Source organism: Melanotaenia boesemani, chromosome 20 (assembly GCF_017639745.1).
Source record: "Melanotaenia boesemani isolate fMelBoe1 chromosome 20, fMelBoe1.pri, whole genome shotgun sequence".
Classification (NCBI taxonomy): domain Eukaryota; kingdom Metazoa; phylum Chordata; class Actinopteri; order Atheriniformes; family Melanotaeniidae; genus Melanotaenia; species Melanotaenia boesemani.
The window spans coordinates 28,964,987-28,983,391 of record NC_055701.1 but is presented as its reverse complement, the minus strand read 5'-3'; the positions used below and the strand labels follow the sequence as shown (position 1 = coordinate 28,983,391).

At 40.3% G+C, this 18,405-nt stretch overlaps 1 protein-coding gene across 3 annotated transcripts in view; it reads left to right on the top strand.

Annotated features, from left to right (window-relative positions):
* LOC121630907 (neuronal PAS domain-containing protein 3) overlaps positions 1–18,405 on the top strand; it is a 378,679-nt gene that overhangs the window by 215,787 nt on the left and 144,487 nt on the right. For all 3 annotated transcript variants that reach the window (XM_041971452.1, XM_041971453.1, XM_041971454.1), the window contains exon 4: positions 8,436–8,518. In XM_041971452.1, the coding sequence (XP_041827386.1) occupies positions 8,436–8,518 (83 nt within the window). The remainder of the gene's footprint in view (positions 1–8,435; positions 8,519–18,405) is intronic.

Here is an 18,405-nt window from a genome sequence, read left to right as displayed (position 1 = left end):
TAGATTTTTGGCCGAGTTTTGGGCAGCATCCGGGTACTTTCAGTGCACTGAGTTTTTACTGAAATTTCTGTGTCAGCGCACTAAGCACTTAAATGTAGTGTTCGAAGTATAGAAGTGTGCGGATTGGGACACACCCATTGTTACACTGTTAGCTGTATTTCTAGCCGCTCCATGTACGTCTGTTGTTCCACGTAGCTAATTAGCTGGTGTTTTTAGCCTGGCTGCTGCGTATGTAGCATTTCCATCTACAGTGTTGATCGCTAACTTTCTGGTCATCATTACACGCGTTACCTGCTGGTAGTGATCTGGTAAAGAAAGTGTGGGTTAATTTCTTTAGTTTAACCATTGCTCAAAGACTAACTATCAGAACAAAACAGACAACGTATTTAGTTTTACTTAATCGTTGATTGTAGGAACAGAGCCTCCTTTCGGCTACATCCTGGTCACAAATGCTTCGTTGTATCGGCTCTTATTCATCCAGCAGTCCTCAGTGCTGTTACAGCCAAAGAAGCATTTCCTGTGTGACATGTTGACACTGAAAACTTTGCCGTGTCCACCGCGGTAGCTGCCACCTGACACTGTGAAGGTGGGTGTGCCTTTCTGTTTGTGAATTTGCACAATTCACGAACTGGTTCTGATGGAGGTTTTCTTCCTGGTCCTAGATCTAAAGGAATTTTTCTTCCTGGTCCTGGTTCTGATGGGGTTCTTATTCCTGGGTCTGGTTCTGATGGAGGCTTTACTTCCTGGTTCTGGTTCTGATGGAGGTTTTCTTCCTGGTCCTGGTTCTAAAGAACTTTTTCTTCCTGGTTCTGGTTCTGATGGGGTTCTTATTCCTGGTTCTGGTTCTGATGGAGGTTTTCTTCCTGGTCCTGGTTCTAAAGAACTTTTTCTTCCTGGTTCTGGTTCTGATGGGGTTCTTATTCCTGGTTCTGGTTCTGATGGAGGTTTTCCTTCTTGGTCCTGGTTCTAAAGGAGTTTTTCTTCCTGGTTCTGGTTCTGATGGAGTTTTTCTTTCCTGGTTCTAGTTCTGATGGAGGTTTTCCTTCCTGGTCCTGGTTCTAAAGGAATTTTTCTTCCTGGTTCTGGTTCTGATGAAAGTTTTCCGTCCTGGTTCTGGTTCTGATGGAGTTTTTCTTTCCTGGTTCTGGTTCTGATGGAGTTTTCCTTCCTGGTCCTGGTTCTAAATGAATATTTCTTCCTGGTTTTGGTTCAGATGGAGGTTTTCATTCCTGGTCCTGGTTCTCAATGAATATTTCTTCCTGGTTCTGGTTCAGATGGAGGTTTTCTTCCTTGTCCTGGTTGTGATGGAGGTTTTCTTCCTTGTCCTGGTTGGGATGGAGGTTTTCCTTCTTGGTCCTGGTTCTAAAGGAAATTTTCTTCCAATCTGAGTCCATTTAAAAACATTCCTGTTGAAGATAATCCAGGTTTTTAATTGGACTGATACTGACTGCCATCAAATCCATCATGAGCTCATATTTTCCATGAAATGGTAAAATGTCTCAGTTTTAACGCCTGACATGTTGTTTATGTCCTACTGGGATTAAATGAGATCTGACAACCATTGCAACAAGGTTTTATGTACACAGCATCGACCTTCTTGGTTATGGTTTGCATAAGTACGTAAAAAAGTCCTTCCATATAAAGTAACTAACCTGGTAAAAGCTGTGTAGTAAAATGTTTATTTTAAATTTATTACAAGGGCATTTATAATTATACAATGCTTGATTGAACACACTTCACTGCTTCCCTTCAGTGGTCTTAGTCATTGTGTTGTCAGTCAGTCACATTTTCTTTCCATCCATCCCTTCATCCGTTGTTGTCCTTGTTTCTCCATTTTCTTCCTTCTTGTTGTCACTCTTTACCCCTCTCTTTGTCCTTTCTTGTCCTTGAATCTCCAACCCACACCATCTGGCACTGAGCCATGTGGAGAGGCAGCAGAAATGATCGTGCACACACCGAGAGGTGAATGTGTGTCTGCTCAAGTCGACAAGTGACATCAGAGACGTGGTTTTATCCACACTGTGGAGTAAAGTGACTTCATACTATTATGGATGCTAGATTTTGGACATTGCACTGATAACTTTGATGGATCCTCTTCTTTTTAGCCCGGAGGACCCTGTATTTAAGATTTCCAAAATCAAGAAAAGGCATTTTTCCACACAGCTTATTTTAACCACACCCACACTCTGGCTAGATCTGAGCCCGAATGTAGCTGCTCAGTCTGGAGTGGATGGTTGAAGCAAGTTAGTTTATTTATGTTGTTAGCCTGTATCAGAAGATCTAAGCGTTTCAGCAGGACTGACATGTTACACTGGATGGTTCAGGTACTGCTTGTACAGAACGCAGCTGCACGTCTGTTGACAAAGACCAGAAAGAGGATCCACATTACACCAATTTTAAAGTCTCTACACTGGCTCCCCGTCAGCTTCAGAATTGATTTTAAGATTCTTTTATTGGTTTTTAAGTCTCTTAATGGTCTTAGCCCACCTTATTTATCTGATTTGCTTTTATCTTATGAGCCCACTAGACCCCTCAGGTCCTCTGGTACTGGCCTTTTAACTGTTCCCAGAGTAAAAACAAAAACCCACGGCGAGTCCTCCTTTTATTTCTATGGCCCTCGTATGTGGAACAGCCTGCCTGAGGACGTGAGGGGAGCACCTAGTGTGGATATTTTTAAAAACAGACTCAAGACCCACCTTTTTAGTTTAGCATTTTAATCATTTCTTTTATTATTACTATTGTATTTATTCATTTCTTTATTCTTAACACACAGGCTGTATTCAGCTTCTATTTATTTATCATTTATGTATTTGTTTTATCATTCTGATTCTCTTATTTCACGGGTTCTCTTGTTTTATGGGTCTTAGCAATATTACTTTTATACCCAGGGTTGGTTTTTAGATTGTTTTAGATTTGGTTTTACAGTGTTTTATCTCAGTGTTTCCCCACACCACTAGACCCCAGAATGTATGACAGCGTTTCCTTGGTCCTTTTAACTTGCTTTTACCCTCTGTGTTGTGTGTGTGTTTGATGGGAAGGGGTGGGGGGTGGGCTTGCTGCTCTTGGGTTGGGGTTCTGGGGGATTTTACTCTCTGTAAAGCACCTTGAGTTGCTATTTTTCTGTATGAAAGGTGCTATGTAAATAAAGTTTGATTTGATTTTGATTTGGATGGTAAATACTTAATGTGGCAGGAGAAACTGTCCAGAGCAAGTTCGAACTGATCAAACAGCAGTAGAGGTGTTTTTATTCAGATAATTGATTTATACTTTACAATTATGTATGCTTCCTTTTTTTAAGTCCAAGAATGGTAGGCCTTTCAGTGTTTGCTTTTAGCCTTATCCCATGCATACAGAGATTTCTCCAGATTCTCAGACTCTTTAAAAAAAATGGTCCATTATTCTGCCCTCATACTTGCATCCATTGCATTGCCAGATGGATGGTAAACTCAGCCTGTGTTATGGTGACAGAGATTTAAATAGCTTTAGAGAAAAACTAAAAACAGAGCATGATCCACCAGAGATGTCCTGTTCCGGTTCACAATTTTTCAGCGGAAATGACCATAAAATCAGTGATTTAATTACCAGACGTTACCCAGACGTTGCCATCTGGTAAAATGACTGATTATTTCCTGCCTTTAACAAGCTGGTTCATCTTGGTGGTATCAAATTTTTGGCAACACTTGGAAAAGAAAATCAAGGTCAACATAAAGTCTTAGAGTAAGATCTGGCAGTCCCACATGTTGGCATGTTTTCTTTCCTTTGTAATTAATAAATAATTCATCCCCCATTAGAAAATAATAATGTTGTAAGTTTTTGTTGTTTGTTTCATTTATTAGCTTTCCAAATGATTCATTTATATTGATATAAAATTATCACAGAACAATATAAATATAGTTTAATTTCATCAGCACAGAGTTTAAATTTGTAGCGTTTTGATAACTTAAATAGTTTTAAATGTTTAACGAACGCCCACATTTTCTTGAATCAGTACACTGTAAAACACAGCCAGGTCTGATCCTGATTCTGCTGCATTACCGCCTCGTCTCTGACAGCCAGGACGGTGTTTTCAGCGCTGCACGTTTCTGTGGTGTGTTTAAATCTGTTGTAATGAGGTCTGCAGGGAGACCATGAGGACTGAGGCTGGAATGACCTCAGGGCAGAAAATCTCCAGTTTGCTTTCATGATTTCTGAATTCATTTGCTACTAAATGCAGAGATATGCTCTGTATAAGCGGGGATATGTTATATATATGGAAAAATCAGCTGATGGACACAAACGTGTTTTACTCTGCATGTTCTGTTAAAGCCATGATGATGAGCCACTATGTCCTTTTTAACAAACCCTGACTTCAACCATGGAGTTTTCTACACTTAACTTGTACTAAGCTGTTCTGATCTCCAGATGTGATGCAGCAGAAACTCTGATAAAACTCTTGATGGCTTGTGCATGTTGTAAACAATTAAACTTATTTACTTGTTTATGTGTTTGCCTGTCGTGCTGTCTGGGTTTGTCTTTGTCATGTTTTGGGAAGAAGCATGAAAGCGGTTTAACCTGAGGGCAGCTTTTTCACATAGTCGCCTCTACCCGTCTTGCAGAGCTCTGCCCTGAGGGTGAAATTTTAATAAACTATAAAGCATCTTTCTTTCCTCCCATATTTGTCATCCCTCCATCACCTCTCCATCTCTGCTGGGCAGTGCTAAATAGACAGATGAGAATAATAAAACTGACAGAAGGGTTGAGGGTTGAACCCAAACCGCTTCAGCCGTCCCGTCTTTTCATTACCACAGAGCAGTGCGTGTTTCTGACTGCTGTGACATCATCTTTTAAGAAGTTTTCCAGACTCTGAGGCGCTCGTTGCTCGTGGACGGATGTCTGTAGCTGCAGCACATTGTTTTTACATCTGTCATGTTGCAGTGACGTACACAAACCCAGATTACAGAACAAAACTGTACGTCTCAGACCAAGAGACATTGTTGGTAGAAGTACATGTTTTTGGTGATTTCATGTTATCACTACTTTTAAACGCAATTACTCTTTGGCTAAATGTAGTTAGCAAATCCAGTTAGAAAGCTACCTGGTGAGGTTGAGGAAAGAACCGTGTCATTTTGTGTGAATCAACAGGTCAAGTCTTTTTTTATGGAAGTATAATCTCAGGATTTTGGCTGGAAATATATGAAATAACAAGACTTTCCAACTCTGATGAATTACTGGACTTTCCCACACCTGAAGCTACAGAGGAAGTTTATTGACAGTCCATGAATATGTTGCATGCTCCACAAATATGTTTTCCTGTATGCACAAAACTATGGAACAATATGCAAACACATCTAAGTTGTTCTTTTTATTTGTGGATTGACTTGTATATGTGGATCAGGTTTTCTTCATGAGTGCAGCTTGAAGGTTTGAGGATTACGTTTTATTACTGTACACTTGTCCAGGTGAGCTATAACGGTTGGATGAAAAGGATAAAACAACTGGACTCCTCAATGCAAAATCAACCATCATATGATCCTTCATTTAAAGTTTAAATTTTTATTAAGTCACATTTTTGGTTTGTTTTTGCTGTTGATTACATGAATGATGACTTAGCAGAACATTGCCCTGGTCCCTGTTCTCTTTTGACTCTGTTTTCTCCTAATCTTCTTCTCCATCTCACCTTCTGTGTCACAGTTAGAAAGATATATAAAAACCTGGCGAAGTAGAGGACATTCAGCTGAGATTAGAACCAGGATCCGACTGCAAATTAGGGCTGTCAAGTGATCTTAAATTTTATTCAGATTAATCAGAGCTTACAAATAAATGAATCATTAATCACCTTTCTGGGCTATGCCTGAAATTGTCCATTTTTACTGTATTGTATCAACAGAGAGAACAAGGCAATTCTAACTTGGGTTTTTCTTCACTTTTTAAACTTAGATGATCACTTTAGTTGTAATAATCAATTCAAATTTTACATTAAGTCCAGACCTTAAAAAGTATATCTCATTTGTGTCCCCCTTTTCCTGGTCAGTGCTCCTGCCTGGCCCCCCATCAGAACTTTTCTAGACCCGGCCCTGCATAGCTGAAGCTTAAACCCTGTCTACCACCAGCCACTACTGTGTTAGAGAAGAGCGCCATGATTCCTATTTTACAGCCTGTTTTATTCTCACTAGATATCTGAACCTGATCTATCTGATGACTTTTACAGCTGTTTCTACCAAACCTGATTAGTACTGAAGAGTTACAGGAAATAAGGAAATAAAGGCAAATAATATTTAACTGAAACAGGCTGCTGTTTTCAGCATGTTTCATTCTTCGGCATCATGTGACAGTGACATGGATCTGATTGACACAAGACTGATGAATGTTGCCTACTTTAGCTAGCTTGTCCTAAAACAATACATTTGGGTAACTATGTGCCGGTGTGAGCCATGAACCACTAGTTTCCTCCTCTTCGGCTGAATGATAAACACAAGAGAGAAAAGCCGATCAGCTGATCAGCGACGGCCGTCATGATTCAAAACAGGAGACGGAGGGGTAGAAGAGGAGGCTGTGCTGGGCAGACACAGAGACGACCAGAGCATGGACGTTTGTGCAAAATTACCTGATTTTTATTTTTTTTTTTTTTTTAATGCGTGAAAAATGCTGGTGTTAAAGCATCCTCATCCATCATGGGTGTGACGCCCTCAAATCCATCCATAGAGCCAGTCATCATTTTCCATGTTGCCTGTACACACCTCCATGTTTCACCATAAATGACGGCTCCTGTGCATACATTAAATACATTAAATACATTAAATACATTAAATACATTAAATACGTTAAATACATTAAATACGTTAAATACGTTAAATACATTAAATACATTAAATACGTTAAATACATTAAATACATTAAATACGATAAATACGTTAAATACGTTAAATACGTTAAATACATTAAATACGTTAAATACATTAAATACGTTAAATACGTTAAATACGTTAAATACGTTAAATACATTAAATACATTAAAAGTTTTGATGCAGTTAATTACATAAATTAGTTACCGCCTTTAACGCGTTATTTTTGACAGCCTTAGTGAAATAAAACCACACTTGCCAGCAAGTAGAGGTGGGGTGTTATGAAGAGTCTAAATCGCCAGAGTGTGTCTGTATATCCAAAACCTACTGTACTAGGCACACTTAGTACAGAGTATGTACACAATATGTTCTTCATTCAATGCTAGCAGATTTTTATTCACTTTCTGGTTTATAAAAGTGTAGATCAGCAGATGTGGAGCTGTGTTTGACTCGATTTACGCTCATTGGTGTTTTTAAATTTGGGTATTGTCATAATACAACTGTTATATTTACTTATCTGCCTGGATGTTTAAAAGAAGATAAGAAACTGGCATTCCAATAAAAAAAAGTTATCAGATGTAAATAATCAAATCTAATTTTTCAGTTTTGAGAACTGGGATGCTTTGCATTATGGGATACAGTATGTGATATAGACCGGTTGGATGCCTACTGGAAAATGTGGCAGATTTTACACTAGTTTTCTTACTGCATGCTACAGTTTGACAACCAGTTTTTACAACTCGTCCATACCAGCTTCGAAAACCTGTAGCCGGTTTCCTTTTGGCCTCCAGTTGCACCAGAGCAGCAGCTACATACTGTAGCTCTCGTAGGTCAGACTTCTCATAGGTGGGACTGCAGTCCCATCAGGTCGTAACGCTAACTGCTGGTGCAACAAAAACCAGTGTGTCATGTTAATAAATTTTGCTATAAATAAATAAATAATACATTTTTATAAATTCTGTTCTGGTTGGACATAAAGCAGAAACACAAAAACTATCAGAGGGACATCTGTTCAGATTTGCTAGTATTTCTATTTGTTCTACCCTTTATCATTTTTATGAGAAATTAAAATGCATTTGTACATTTTTGTTCATGTCATGCGTTGCACACATACAAGCATGAGGAAAATGCCATGTAACGTAACCCAGAGGGGGATGCAAACACGTGCATGCACGCAGTGATTTTGCATGATAGTGTAACTTATAAAAAGGATTTGCAGTTTCTAACATGAGAATATTTTTCCTCAAATGTTCATTGTTCTTCTGACTTTACTTGATGAAAGCTGATCCTCGCTTTGAAAACGAGATCCAGCTAAGTGCAGCGACTGCAGCTAACAATGCTAACCTGTCACACTAATCCAGACTATTCAGAGCTGACCTCACCGGTTCCTCTTGTCTTGTGCCATGTGTGTTTGTCATGCTAGGCTGTATAAATGTGTGTGTGTGTGTGTGTGTGTGTGTGTGTATGCGTGCATGCGTGTGTGTGTGTGTGAACAAGCATATGTATTTGTGTGTGAGTGCAGCTTTGCTTGTATCAATGTGTCTGAGTCTCACCAGTCTTCTTCTGTCCTGTCCTGTGCTTTCTCTCTTCCTGTGTGTACATGTGTGTGTTTAGCTATCGGTACACAGCGGAGGAGGAGTCCCAGCACTGTTGCCTCTGAGATCTTCGAACCTCACCTGGGTAGCCACATATTACAGGTAGGAATTGTTCAAAGCCTCCAATGACTCTTTGAAATAATGTCAACCAATCTCTGGCGATGGAGCTGGATGAGATAAACAACTGTACGGTGCACTGCAACGAGCCGCCAGTTTCTGGTGCATATTTCCACTTATCAATCAACATGATGCAACATGATCATTTCCAGTCATGACAAACATACACTTAACTTTTTATTTCTTCATCAGCTTTGTATCTAACCACATTATGAAAAGCTGTTAAACTGGTTCTGACTAGTGTGAATGTTTCAGCATAACCTCCGTCTCAAGCTGTGACATCAGATGTGAGATGTCCCTGAAAAATAGAATCACCAGTCTTCTCTCTGTCATTTGTTTTCAGGGAAATTAAGAAAATGACATAAATATATAAAATAACAATAATAAATTATTATTATTATTATTATTATTATTTTATTATTATTATTATTATTATTATTATTAATATTATTACTATTATTATTATTATTATTATTATTATTAATATTAATATTATTGTTGTTGTTGTTCTTATACATTATGTGTTTAATACATTTTATTATATTATATTATTATTATGGGTTTATAGGCATAAAGCAACTACAAACATGTAGTAAAATTGTTATCATAAATGTTCATTTTTATCTTTTTTTATCAAATAGAGAGAAGAAAAAAATTAAGTACAATTCAGGAGGAAAACAGTATGAAGGCATGAATAAAAGAACTTTATTGCTCCTCGCCTGGCAGCTTGAATTTTTCAGTCCTGGGCTGCACTAATAAAACATCATATTTTTCATGCGTAGGTTCCAGCTTTCTTCTCTGGAGCTGCATAGATCAGCTCTGCAGGATGTAATAAACCTGTTTTTTATTTCCAACATAGGCGTTCTGACAGATTTAGATCTGGACTGTTTGCTAGTGATGCCATCTTCTTCTAAAGAAATAAATGATGGTTCTGTGGTGAGATGTGTTATTATCTTGAAAATTACGTCATCGTGACCAAACTGATTTTTGATTGAGAAAGGTGCCGGCGACGGTACATTTACTATCAAGGTAAGGACATACAACCCCTCTTCATCAATAACAGTAAACTGTAAATAATAACTCTTCAGCAGCCATCTTCATGAGTTTCACTGAACATGCACTAAACATACATTCTTTGCTTATGCGTTAAAAACGGTTTACATTTCATTTGCCATCCATCCACTGTCCTTACCCGCTCATTCCAGTGCAGGGTCATGGTGGTGGCTGGAGCTTATTCCAGCTGTCCTTACCCGCTCATTCCAGTGCAGGGTCATGGTGGTGGCTGGAGCTTATTCCAGCTGTCCTTACCCGCTCATTCCAGTGCAGGGTCATGGTGGTGGCTGGAGCTTATTCCAGCTGCTGTACTGGACATTTTTATTTGTCTGCTTTATATGTAAATGGAATTTTTAATCAGCTGATTTCATACCAACACTGAAACTTATTGGTTTTGTTTTTATTTTTTCATATACTTTCGTGGCATATTTCTTCATCCACCTCTATGTTTCCATATTACAACTTTCCCATTTTGTTTGTACTTGCACCAGATTTTAGACACGGCTGAGTGGGAAGCACCAACATCTGTACTAGCATTGCCCAAATCCAGTCCTGGAGAGTTACTATCCTGCAACTTTTAGGTGCATCCTTTCCCCAACACACCTGAATCAAATGACTGACTCGTTACCTGGCCTCTGCAGAGCTGGATGAGGGAAGAAACTGGAGAAGCAATTAATCAAAAGGCTGCGGGAAAGCTCTCGAAAACTGGACTTGGGCACCCATGATCTTCACATTCTATGTTTAATGAACTTTTAAATGAGATTTTAAACTGATTCTCATTGGTTGGGTGATGCTCGCTGTCAATCATCCAGGTGCCCATTCTCCTCTTTAACTGCAGACTCATTTGCATATTCAGACTTATTCTGTCTTTAAAATGCAGATTAAAGGATAAAACTTTATTTTTTCAATTTGTGACAAAACCTGCATGTTCAGATGTTAATAAGTATAATTCCATATTTTTGTGCTCAGACAGCTTATTGAACAACAATGCTGATTCCATGTTCCTGTACACGGCTGCTGCTTTGGTCTTCATGGGGACGTGTGCTTTGGTGTCAGGTGTCTGTGTGTTGCGCTGAACAGTTGTCGTGTCAGTGAATGCTCCAGACAGCTGATTTGTACCAGCTGATGACAAGCGGCGGGCCGGTGTGTTGAAACTGAGGTGAAGTATGAGATGTGTTGGGAATGAGAATGTTTTCCTCAGAATTAACCGTTCATTTCGTCAGGCGTCAATCCAACAAAGTTCACGTGTGATGCTGTTTAGAGAAAAGATAACACCCGCAACAAAAATTCAGGATAAATTAAAAAACTAGACATAATTATTTGTACATAATGTCGTAACTTCTGTCTGATGTTTATGTCACACAAAAACTATATTATATATAGTTTGAGACATTCCAGCCGACTCTGATCAAAATAAAAAATGATGACAATTTAAATTTTAGCATGATTCATGTTATAGTTTAAATTGTCATAATTTTCATTTTGTTCACATTTTACACTGTTTTGTGTCAAACGGCTTATTTCTTTTCTTAGAAAGATGATTTTACAGCAAGTTTTAATTTGACTTATTTCTAATTGTTTGCCTTTGAGCTGCTCAGAAGCAACTCCATTGTTCATAATGTAGTTTAACATTATTAGCCCAGAGATTCCTCTTAATTTAGCCTCAGATTTTTCACCACAGACGACTTTAATTATTCCTCAACATCATCCAGTTACTGCTGCAGCCAAGCTGAATTATTAAATGGAATTAGAAAAGTATGATAATGACTGGGTTATCGCTATTCATTCCCTCTGGTTTTCTTTTTGTGTGAGTGTGTGTGTGTGTGTGTGTGTTTAATCCCTTACACGCTTTATTCCTTATCTGTTTAACATACAGCCCAAAGGCTGAGCTTTTAACATCACAACCAGGCTGACGTGATACCACAGCTGATAGTCGGGTAATCTGTGTGCCTGTGTGTGGGTGTGTGTGTGTGCATTTGTTTCTCTGACGTGATTGGGGCAAAGATCTGATTTTTCAGGGTTAAGATTTGTTTTTAGGGTTTGCGTTACAATCAGGTTATTGTTGGGTTTAGGATGAAGTTTTCAGTTATGGTGACAGGATAACGGGATGAAGGATGCATTGTGTCAGTGGAGAGTCCCCATCGGCACGATGTATGTGTGTGTGTGTGTGTGTGTGTGTGTGTGTGTGTTTGTGTGTGTGACATATCTCAGTATTAATTATTATAAACTGTCAGCAGCTAGCCTTTGGGCAGGAAAAAAAATCCATGCTATGCTAATCTCGTACCTTTTTTTTTATTTTTTTTTATCCTTTTATCATATTCTCGGATCCTGACAGAAAAGTCTCACCAATAAGGAAACTAGTTACAAACTGAAACTCAATCTCCAAAACACCAATGCTGACAATCTGTGACAACAGTGCTGGTAAATGCATCCTGTAATAATTGTGTGGACAGGGCGACTAAATAGGGCATAGATGCCCAATTCCAGTCCTCCAGGGCCACTATCCTGCAAGTTTTACATGTTTCCTTTCTCAAACACACCTGTAATAAATCCAACAGCTTGTCAAGTTCAGTTAAATTCAATTCAATTCAATTCAGTTCATTTTAATTTAATTTAATTTAATTTAATTTAATTTCAGCTAAATTTGTGCAGCATCAATTCACAACAAATTCATCTCCCATGCATTATATCTTTGCAGATATAATCAGTTCAGGCCGGTTTATTGTTATCCAGTTGAAACAGAGCTATATAGCTAATATATAACTATATAACTAATTACTGTGTTCATAAAGCACCAATTTATGAAAAATAATGACCTAGCTAGGGAAATCAAAGGATTGCATTGAAACCTCTCTTTGACCCAATCCTCCATGCTGAGTATACACAGGGCGGTGGGCAACCCCCTACTCCACATGCCTTAATGATCCACTAATTTGACTCAGGTGTGTTGCAGCAGGGACGCTGATAGTAAAAAAGTAAAGTAAAGATGTCACCCATCAGATAAATTAATAAATTGACATCCAGTGAAGAACTGAGCCAGTGTGCTGGCAGCATTTGCCACTGTAACTGAACTTGGCAGAAACACGTCAATAAATAAGTGTTTGGTGGATCATTTCTTCATTGTAACAAAACTTTGTGGTAATAAATCTGATACTGTTAAAAAGTCTGTTTATTTCCCTTTAAATGGAGCCACATTTGTGGGGAAAATGCATGTATGGGATGAGCAGCAGAGTTGAATATGTGGGTTGTTCCCATGGAAAACTTTTTTCTGTCCTAAACAGATGATTATGCTAATTCCAACTTAAAAGAAAAAAAAAAAGTTTCTTCCTGGATTCACCAGTCCAAGGTGGTCGTTGGACAGGGTAGAGAAGACTAGATAAAAAGAGCTGATTCTGCTGTTGACTCTTGTTTTAGAGCTTCTGGTAACCCAGATGATGACATTCAGATGTGTGATCAGCAGCTCATGTGATCTTGGACTCTGTTACAGCTGTCAGCTGGATCTTAGGGCCAAAGTGTGGAGAAAACATGGAGAACACTACTGTTTGCTGCACTGATAGGGTAACATCTTCTGATGGAGGCAGTGTCATGTGTGGGACATCATCTCCCTCACTGGTAAACAGGACTCGTCATCATTGGAGGAAATCAATGCAGAAACAAGTGGAGATGAGATTCTGCAGTCAGTGGTGATCCCAGTCTGGGGCCAAACTTTATCCTTCAAAATGACAACCTTGGTCCCCACAGAGCAGGTTTATCAAAGACCACCTCCAGAGGATGAAGGACCTGCCTGCAGCCCTGACCACAACTGCACTGAACACCTGTGTTATCATCTTGGAATGCTGTTGGTACCAGAGTGTCCAAATTAACCACACCGGCTGACTGGTAAAGGATGCTGGCTGAAGAATGGGATGCCATCCCACAGCAGTGTAGTAAATGGTAAATGGAATCTACTTAAACAGCAATTTTGTAATCATGTTGACCACTCAAAGCATCTTTACACTGCATGTCACATTCACCCTTTCACACAGCGCTTCTGTTGTTTCTTACTAAGAGCTCTCTCCTTTCTAACACATTCATACCCTGATAGAGACATTTAGGGGCCATTTGGAGTTCAATTTCTTGGACGCTTCATGTAGTCAGGGGAAGCCTAGAACTTATCTACTGACTTCCTTTTTGGTAGAAACTGAGCCACAGCTGCCCCAAATTAGGATCAAGCTGGAGACCGGCATGAGGCGGAGACCAGCTGGAGACCAGCTTGAAGAGGTATCAGGCTGGTGACCAGCATGAGGAGGAGGTACCAGGCCGGTGACCGGCATGAGGAGGAGGTACCAGGCTGGTGACCAGCATGAGGAGGAGGTACCAGGCTGGTGACCGGCATGAGGAGGAGGTACCAGGCTGGTGACCGGCATGAGGAGGAGGTACCAGGCTGGTGACCGGCATGAGGAGGAGGTACCAGACCGGTGACCGGCATGAGGAGGAGGTACCAGACCGGTGACCGGCATGAGGAGGAGGTACCAGGCCGGTGACCGGCATGAGGAGGAGGTACCAGGCCGGTGACCGGCATGAGGAGGAGGTACCAGGCCGGTGACCGGCATGAGGAGGAGGTACCAGGCTGGTGACCGGCATGAGGAGGAGGTACCAGGCCGGTGACCGGCATGAGGAGGAGGTACCAGGCCGGTGACCGGCATGAGGAGGAGGTACCAGAGCCCATGATTACAGGAGCTGCTAATTAGACACCTAAATGTCATTGTCTGGGGTACCAAAAGCTCAAAACAAGGTTCATCAGCAGGATCAGCTGTTTGGTATAGGCTGGGAAGATTTGAAAAGTTTTTCATGGGACCAACCCACATACACAACACTGCTGCCCATCCTACACATGCATATGATTATGGAGCCTTTTAAAAGCAAAATAAACAAACTTTCCAACAGCATCAGATTTATTACCATGAAGTTTTATTACATTGCTGGAAAGTTTAGCATCACGTCAGCGTAAAGAAGGCGTGCTTTAAATGTCTCATGTAACGGAATCTACCAAGAGTTAGAAGTGATTTTAAGCCACATTTGTTGCTGCAGAGGCTTCATTCACTCAGAAAAATTGTGTTCTTCTGAAAGTTAGACTTTATGCAGTCTAGGAAAACAGAATATTGATGAAAAGAGAACGAAAACCAACTAGCTTCATCTCAACTACAAAAAGGAACAATAACATATCCTTCACTGAGTGCTGAAGCCAAGAAATCAAAAAATAAACTAGTAAAAAGAAAGAGGAGCATTTTACTCTCTTTTTACTCTGATTTGTCTCATAAGTGTGATGGATTCGATCAGCTGCAGCTTGTATCTTTTTCTAAATGAAGTTCTGAATTGATTAATAAAGCAAGATGTAGCCCCCAGCAAACTGTGTATGCATGACAAGCTGACAGCTAGAGGGTGCTGTTTCCAAAGTCAAGCTCAGGACGTCAACCATCACGGCTGCACAACTGGATCTTTTTTACTTCATCTCTTCTGCTTTACTCCTCCAGAGAGCCTCCTCACCACTCACTCCTACATACGGATAACATGTATTTCCTTCATCAGCTCTCTCCTCTGCCTGTTTGCACACCATGTTGTCATGTGTGAGTGTGAACAAGGAGCTGGAACAAGACAAGCTGCTGCACATCCGCTGACACGCGTGGCTGCCGTGTTGAGCCTATGCACGCGTGGAAATGTTAACACCATGTTCTGATCCTGCAGCTCCAGACATGAGACATCCCGTAACAACTTGTTTTAATTCTTGGAGAATCACTGTAAAAAAATCCATATGAAGCAGATCCTCTGGCAGACTGGATCAGATGTGAGATTATAGACAACTCACACAATGTAGATCTCCTGGAGGAAGGGAGAGCGAAATATTTTAACCTGCTTTCCCTTTAAAATGTGTCTTTAATTAATAGAAAAGTCTTTAAAGACATGGATCTCCCCGGATTTACACACACCATCCTCTTCATCAGGTCCACCTTCTAGTACCGGGTCAGACCTTTTTAATCCTGGTGTGATAGATGAAGCAGGTGGTGGAAACCTTCCTCAGAGGTTTTCTCCATATTAACATGACAGCATCACACAGTTGCTGCAGGTTTGTCGGCTGCATCCATGATGAGAATCTCCCGTTCCACCACATCCCAAAGCTGCTCTACTGGACTGAGATCTGGTGGCTGTGGAGGCCGTTGGAGTCCAGTGAACTCATCATCATGTTCTAGAAAGCAGGTGGAGATGATCTGAGCTTTGTGACATGGTGCATTATCCTGCTGGAAGTAGCATCAGAAGATGCTCCACTGTGGTCATAAAGGGATGGACATGGTCAGCAACAATACTCAGGTAGGCTGTGCTGGTTAAACCAGGACACGTTGGTACTAAGGGGCCCAAAGTGGTCCAAGAAAACCTCCCCCCACCATTACATCAGCAGCAGCCTGAAGCGTTGATCCAAGGCAGGATGGATCCATGTTTTCATCATGTTTCCAGCAGATTCTGAGCCGAGCATCTGAATGTGGAGCTGAAATGGAGACTCATCAGACCAGCAACGTTTCTCCATCTTCTATTGTCCAGTGTTGGTGAGTGTGTGTCTTAGCTGGCAGGAGGCACCCGGTGTGTCTTCTGCTGCTTTCACCATGTCTAAATGACTGAAAGCTGACATGTGATTGGTTGATTAGATTTTTGTGTTAACAAGCAGTTGAACCTGTAGAGCTGATAAAGGGAGTGTTGTAAGTGAACAAGTTTCATCTCACTTTGTTGCAGTGCATTCCATTCTCTGTATAAACAGAATAAACACAGTTTCTGTTAGAAATTGCGTTTTTATATCTATATGCATATGTGCATGTACCTGTTTGAGCTTGTGTGTGTCATCTTGTCTTTTCTATCGCAAGTGTGTGTCTCCATAAGGGCATGTGCCCATGTGTGTGTGTGTGCTTAGCCTTTTCAGCAGGGAAAGAAAGCCAACATGTTGGCGGCAAATTGGCCTCATTAATCTCTGGCTTAATTGATTGTGAGAAGTTTAAGGATGACATTTTAAGAAAGCCTGGCGGACAGGCCACACTGTGATTGATTTGGCAAAATCACAACGCTAATGAATGCCAGCCAGTCACTTAGGTGGTAGAGACCAGACACTAATATCACAGAGATTAGGCCAGAGAGGTTGATAACGCTTAATGAAGAGAGAAAGAGACAGAGCAGTCATTAAACAACACGTAAAGTCCTACACTCCTGTCAGGTTAGACCTGCTGTGTGTCTGCTAACAAATGAGTAAAGATTCTGTTTGTATGAACTTTATTCATCATAAAGAGAGATCTGTGTCTGACAACGTGAGGAATAATTTATCACCAGTCTCTGTAAGGAAGAAAACTGATGCCGGGTTGATGCTCTGCAGCTTTTCGTCAGTTCATAATACGCTTGTCAAATTAGAATCCTTTCAACCCATGAAGACGTCATACAACATCTAGTGCATGCACCCTTGTGTCTCAGACTTCAATGAGTCAAATCAATTTGACTTAATTATTTAATTCTTAACCTCCTGGCATCCACATCTAATGTCATTTGTACCATAGTTCTTAATTCTGTCATTGGAACCTGTTTTACACAAAGGTGGACTCTCACATAGATAGATAGATAGAAAGATAGATAGATAGATAGATAGATAGATAGATAGATAGATAGATAGATAGATAGATAGATAGATAGATAGATAGATAGATAGATAGATAGATAGATAGATAGATAGATAGATAGATAGATAGATAGGAATCCATTGTCTATACATGCAAATCAATGCCAAAATGGTAATTTCACTTTTTTTTTTCATGATTTGACTTTGTTTTCCTTGCTTTTAAGTATTTGTTTGGAGCTTAAAAAAGACTCATTCTTCTTCACATTGGAAGTATATTTTCCCCATGAAGCCGAATCAGTTGGTGTTTCAGTTTCAGCATCAGCTCTTTGGACGTAGCCGTAATAGGCTCATAGCACAGGGAAGTAGACGGTGTCATGGTTCCAAGAGGATGAGACAAGGGAATGGACCCAAATGCAAATAATATTTGGGGTCTTTAATGATGAAACTCAAGTAAGGAACAAATGGTAATCCACAGTAAGAATATAGAAACACAGAGAATGAGGAGTGACATGAAAATAATCCAGACAGAGTCAATTGAAAACAAGACTGTCGTGGTTTCCATCTAATTTCCTGCCCCGCCCTCATGTGGCTCACCTGCATCTCCTCCGCTTCCCTCATGTGTGGGTATAGGTTCCCCTCCCTCCTCCTGCCTCTGCTACATCATCTTGTTCCTAAGTCTTCAGCAGTCCAGTGTTTGCCCAACATTTGCTTTCTGATATCTTTGAGAATTCTCCTAGCTTTTGGACTTGCTCATTCTTGGATCAGCATTAAAAGAACTGAAGTGAGTCTGTGTTTTGAGTTCAGTCCGTACCTTGTCAAAGAGTCTATATACACAGGAAACTAATTACAAAGTGGGCAGCAGGTGAAGCCATCAGCAAGAGAAAGCAGGTGGTGAACAGAACCAGGCACAGAAAGGGACGACGCTACAAAATGAAACGGGAACCAGAAATTAAACAGACTAGAATAGAAACCGTGACAGATGCAGCATAATCATAGCATTTCTTTAGAAAATGTGATCTGAGTAATGGGGGGGGGGAGGGGGCTGTGCCCCGGCAAAGCTTTATGTCTAGCAACACCCCTGCAGAGAAAGTCAGAGGAAGTTTAGTGATGCTGATGAAGTGAGAATGGACTTTTCAGATTTCAGACTGTTTGGTGTTTTTAAAGACGCCATGTGGTGTTTGAAGATGAAGGC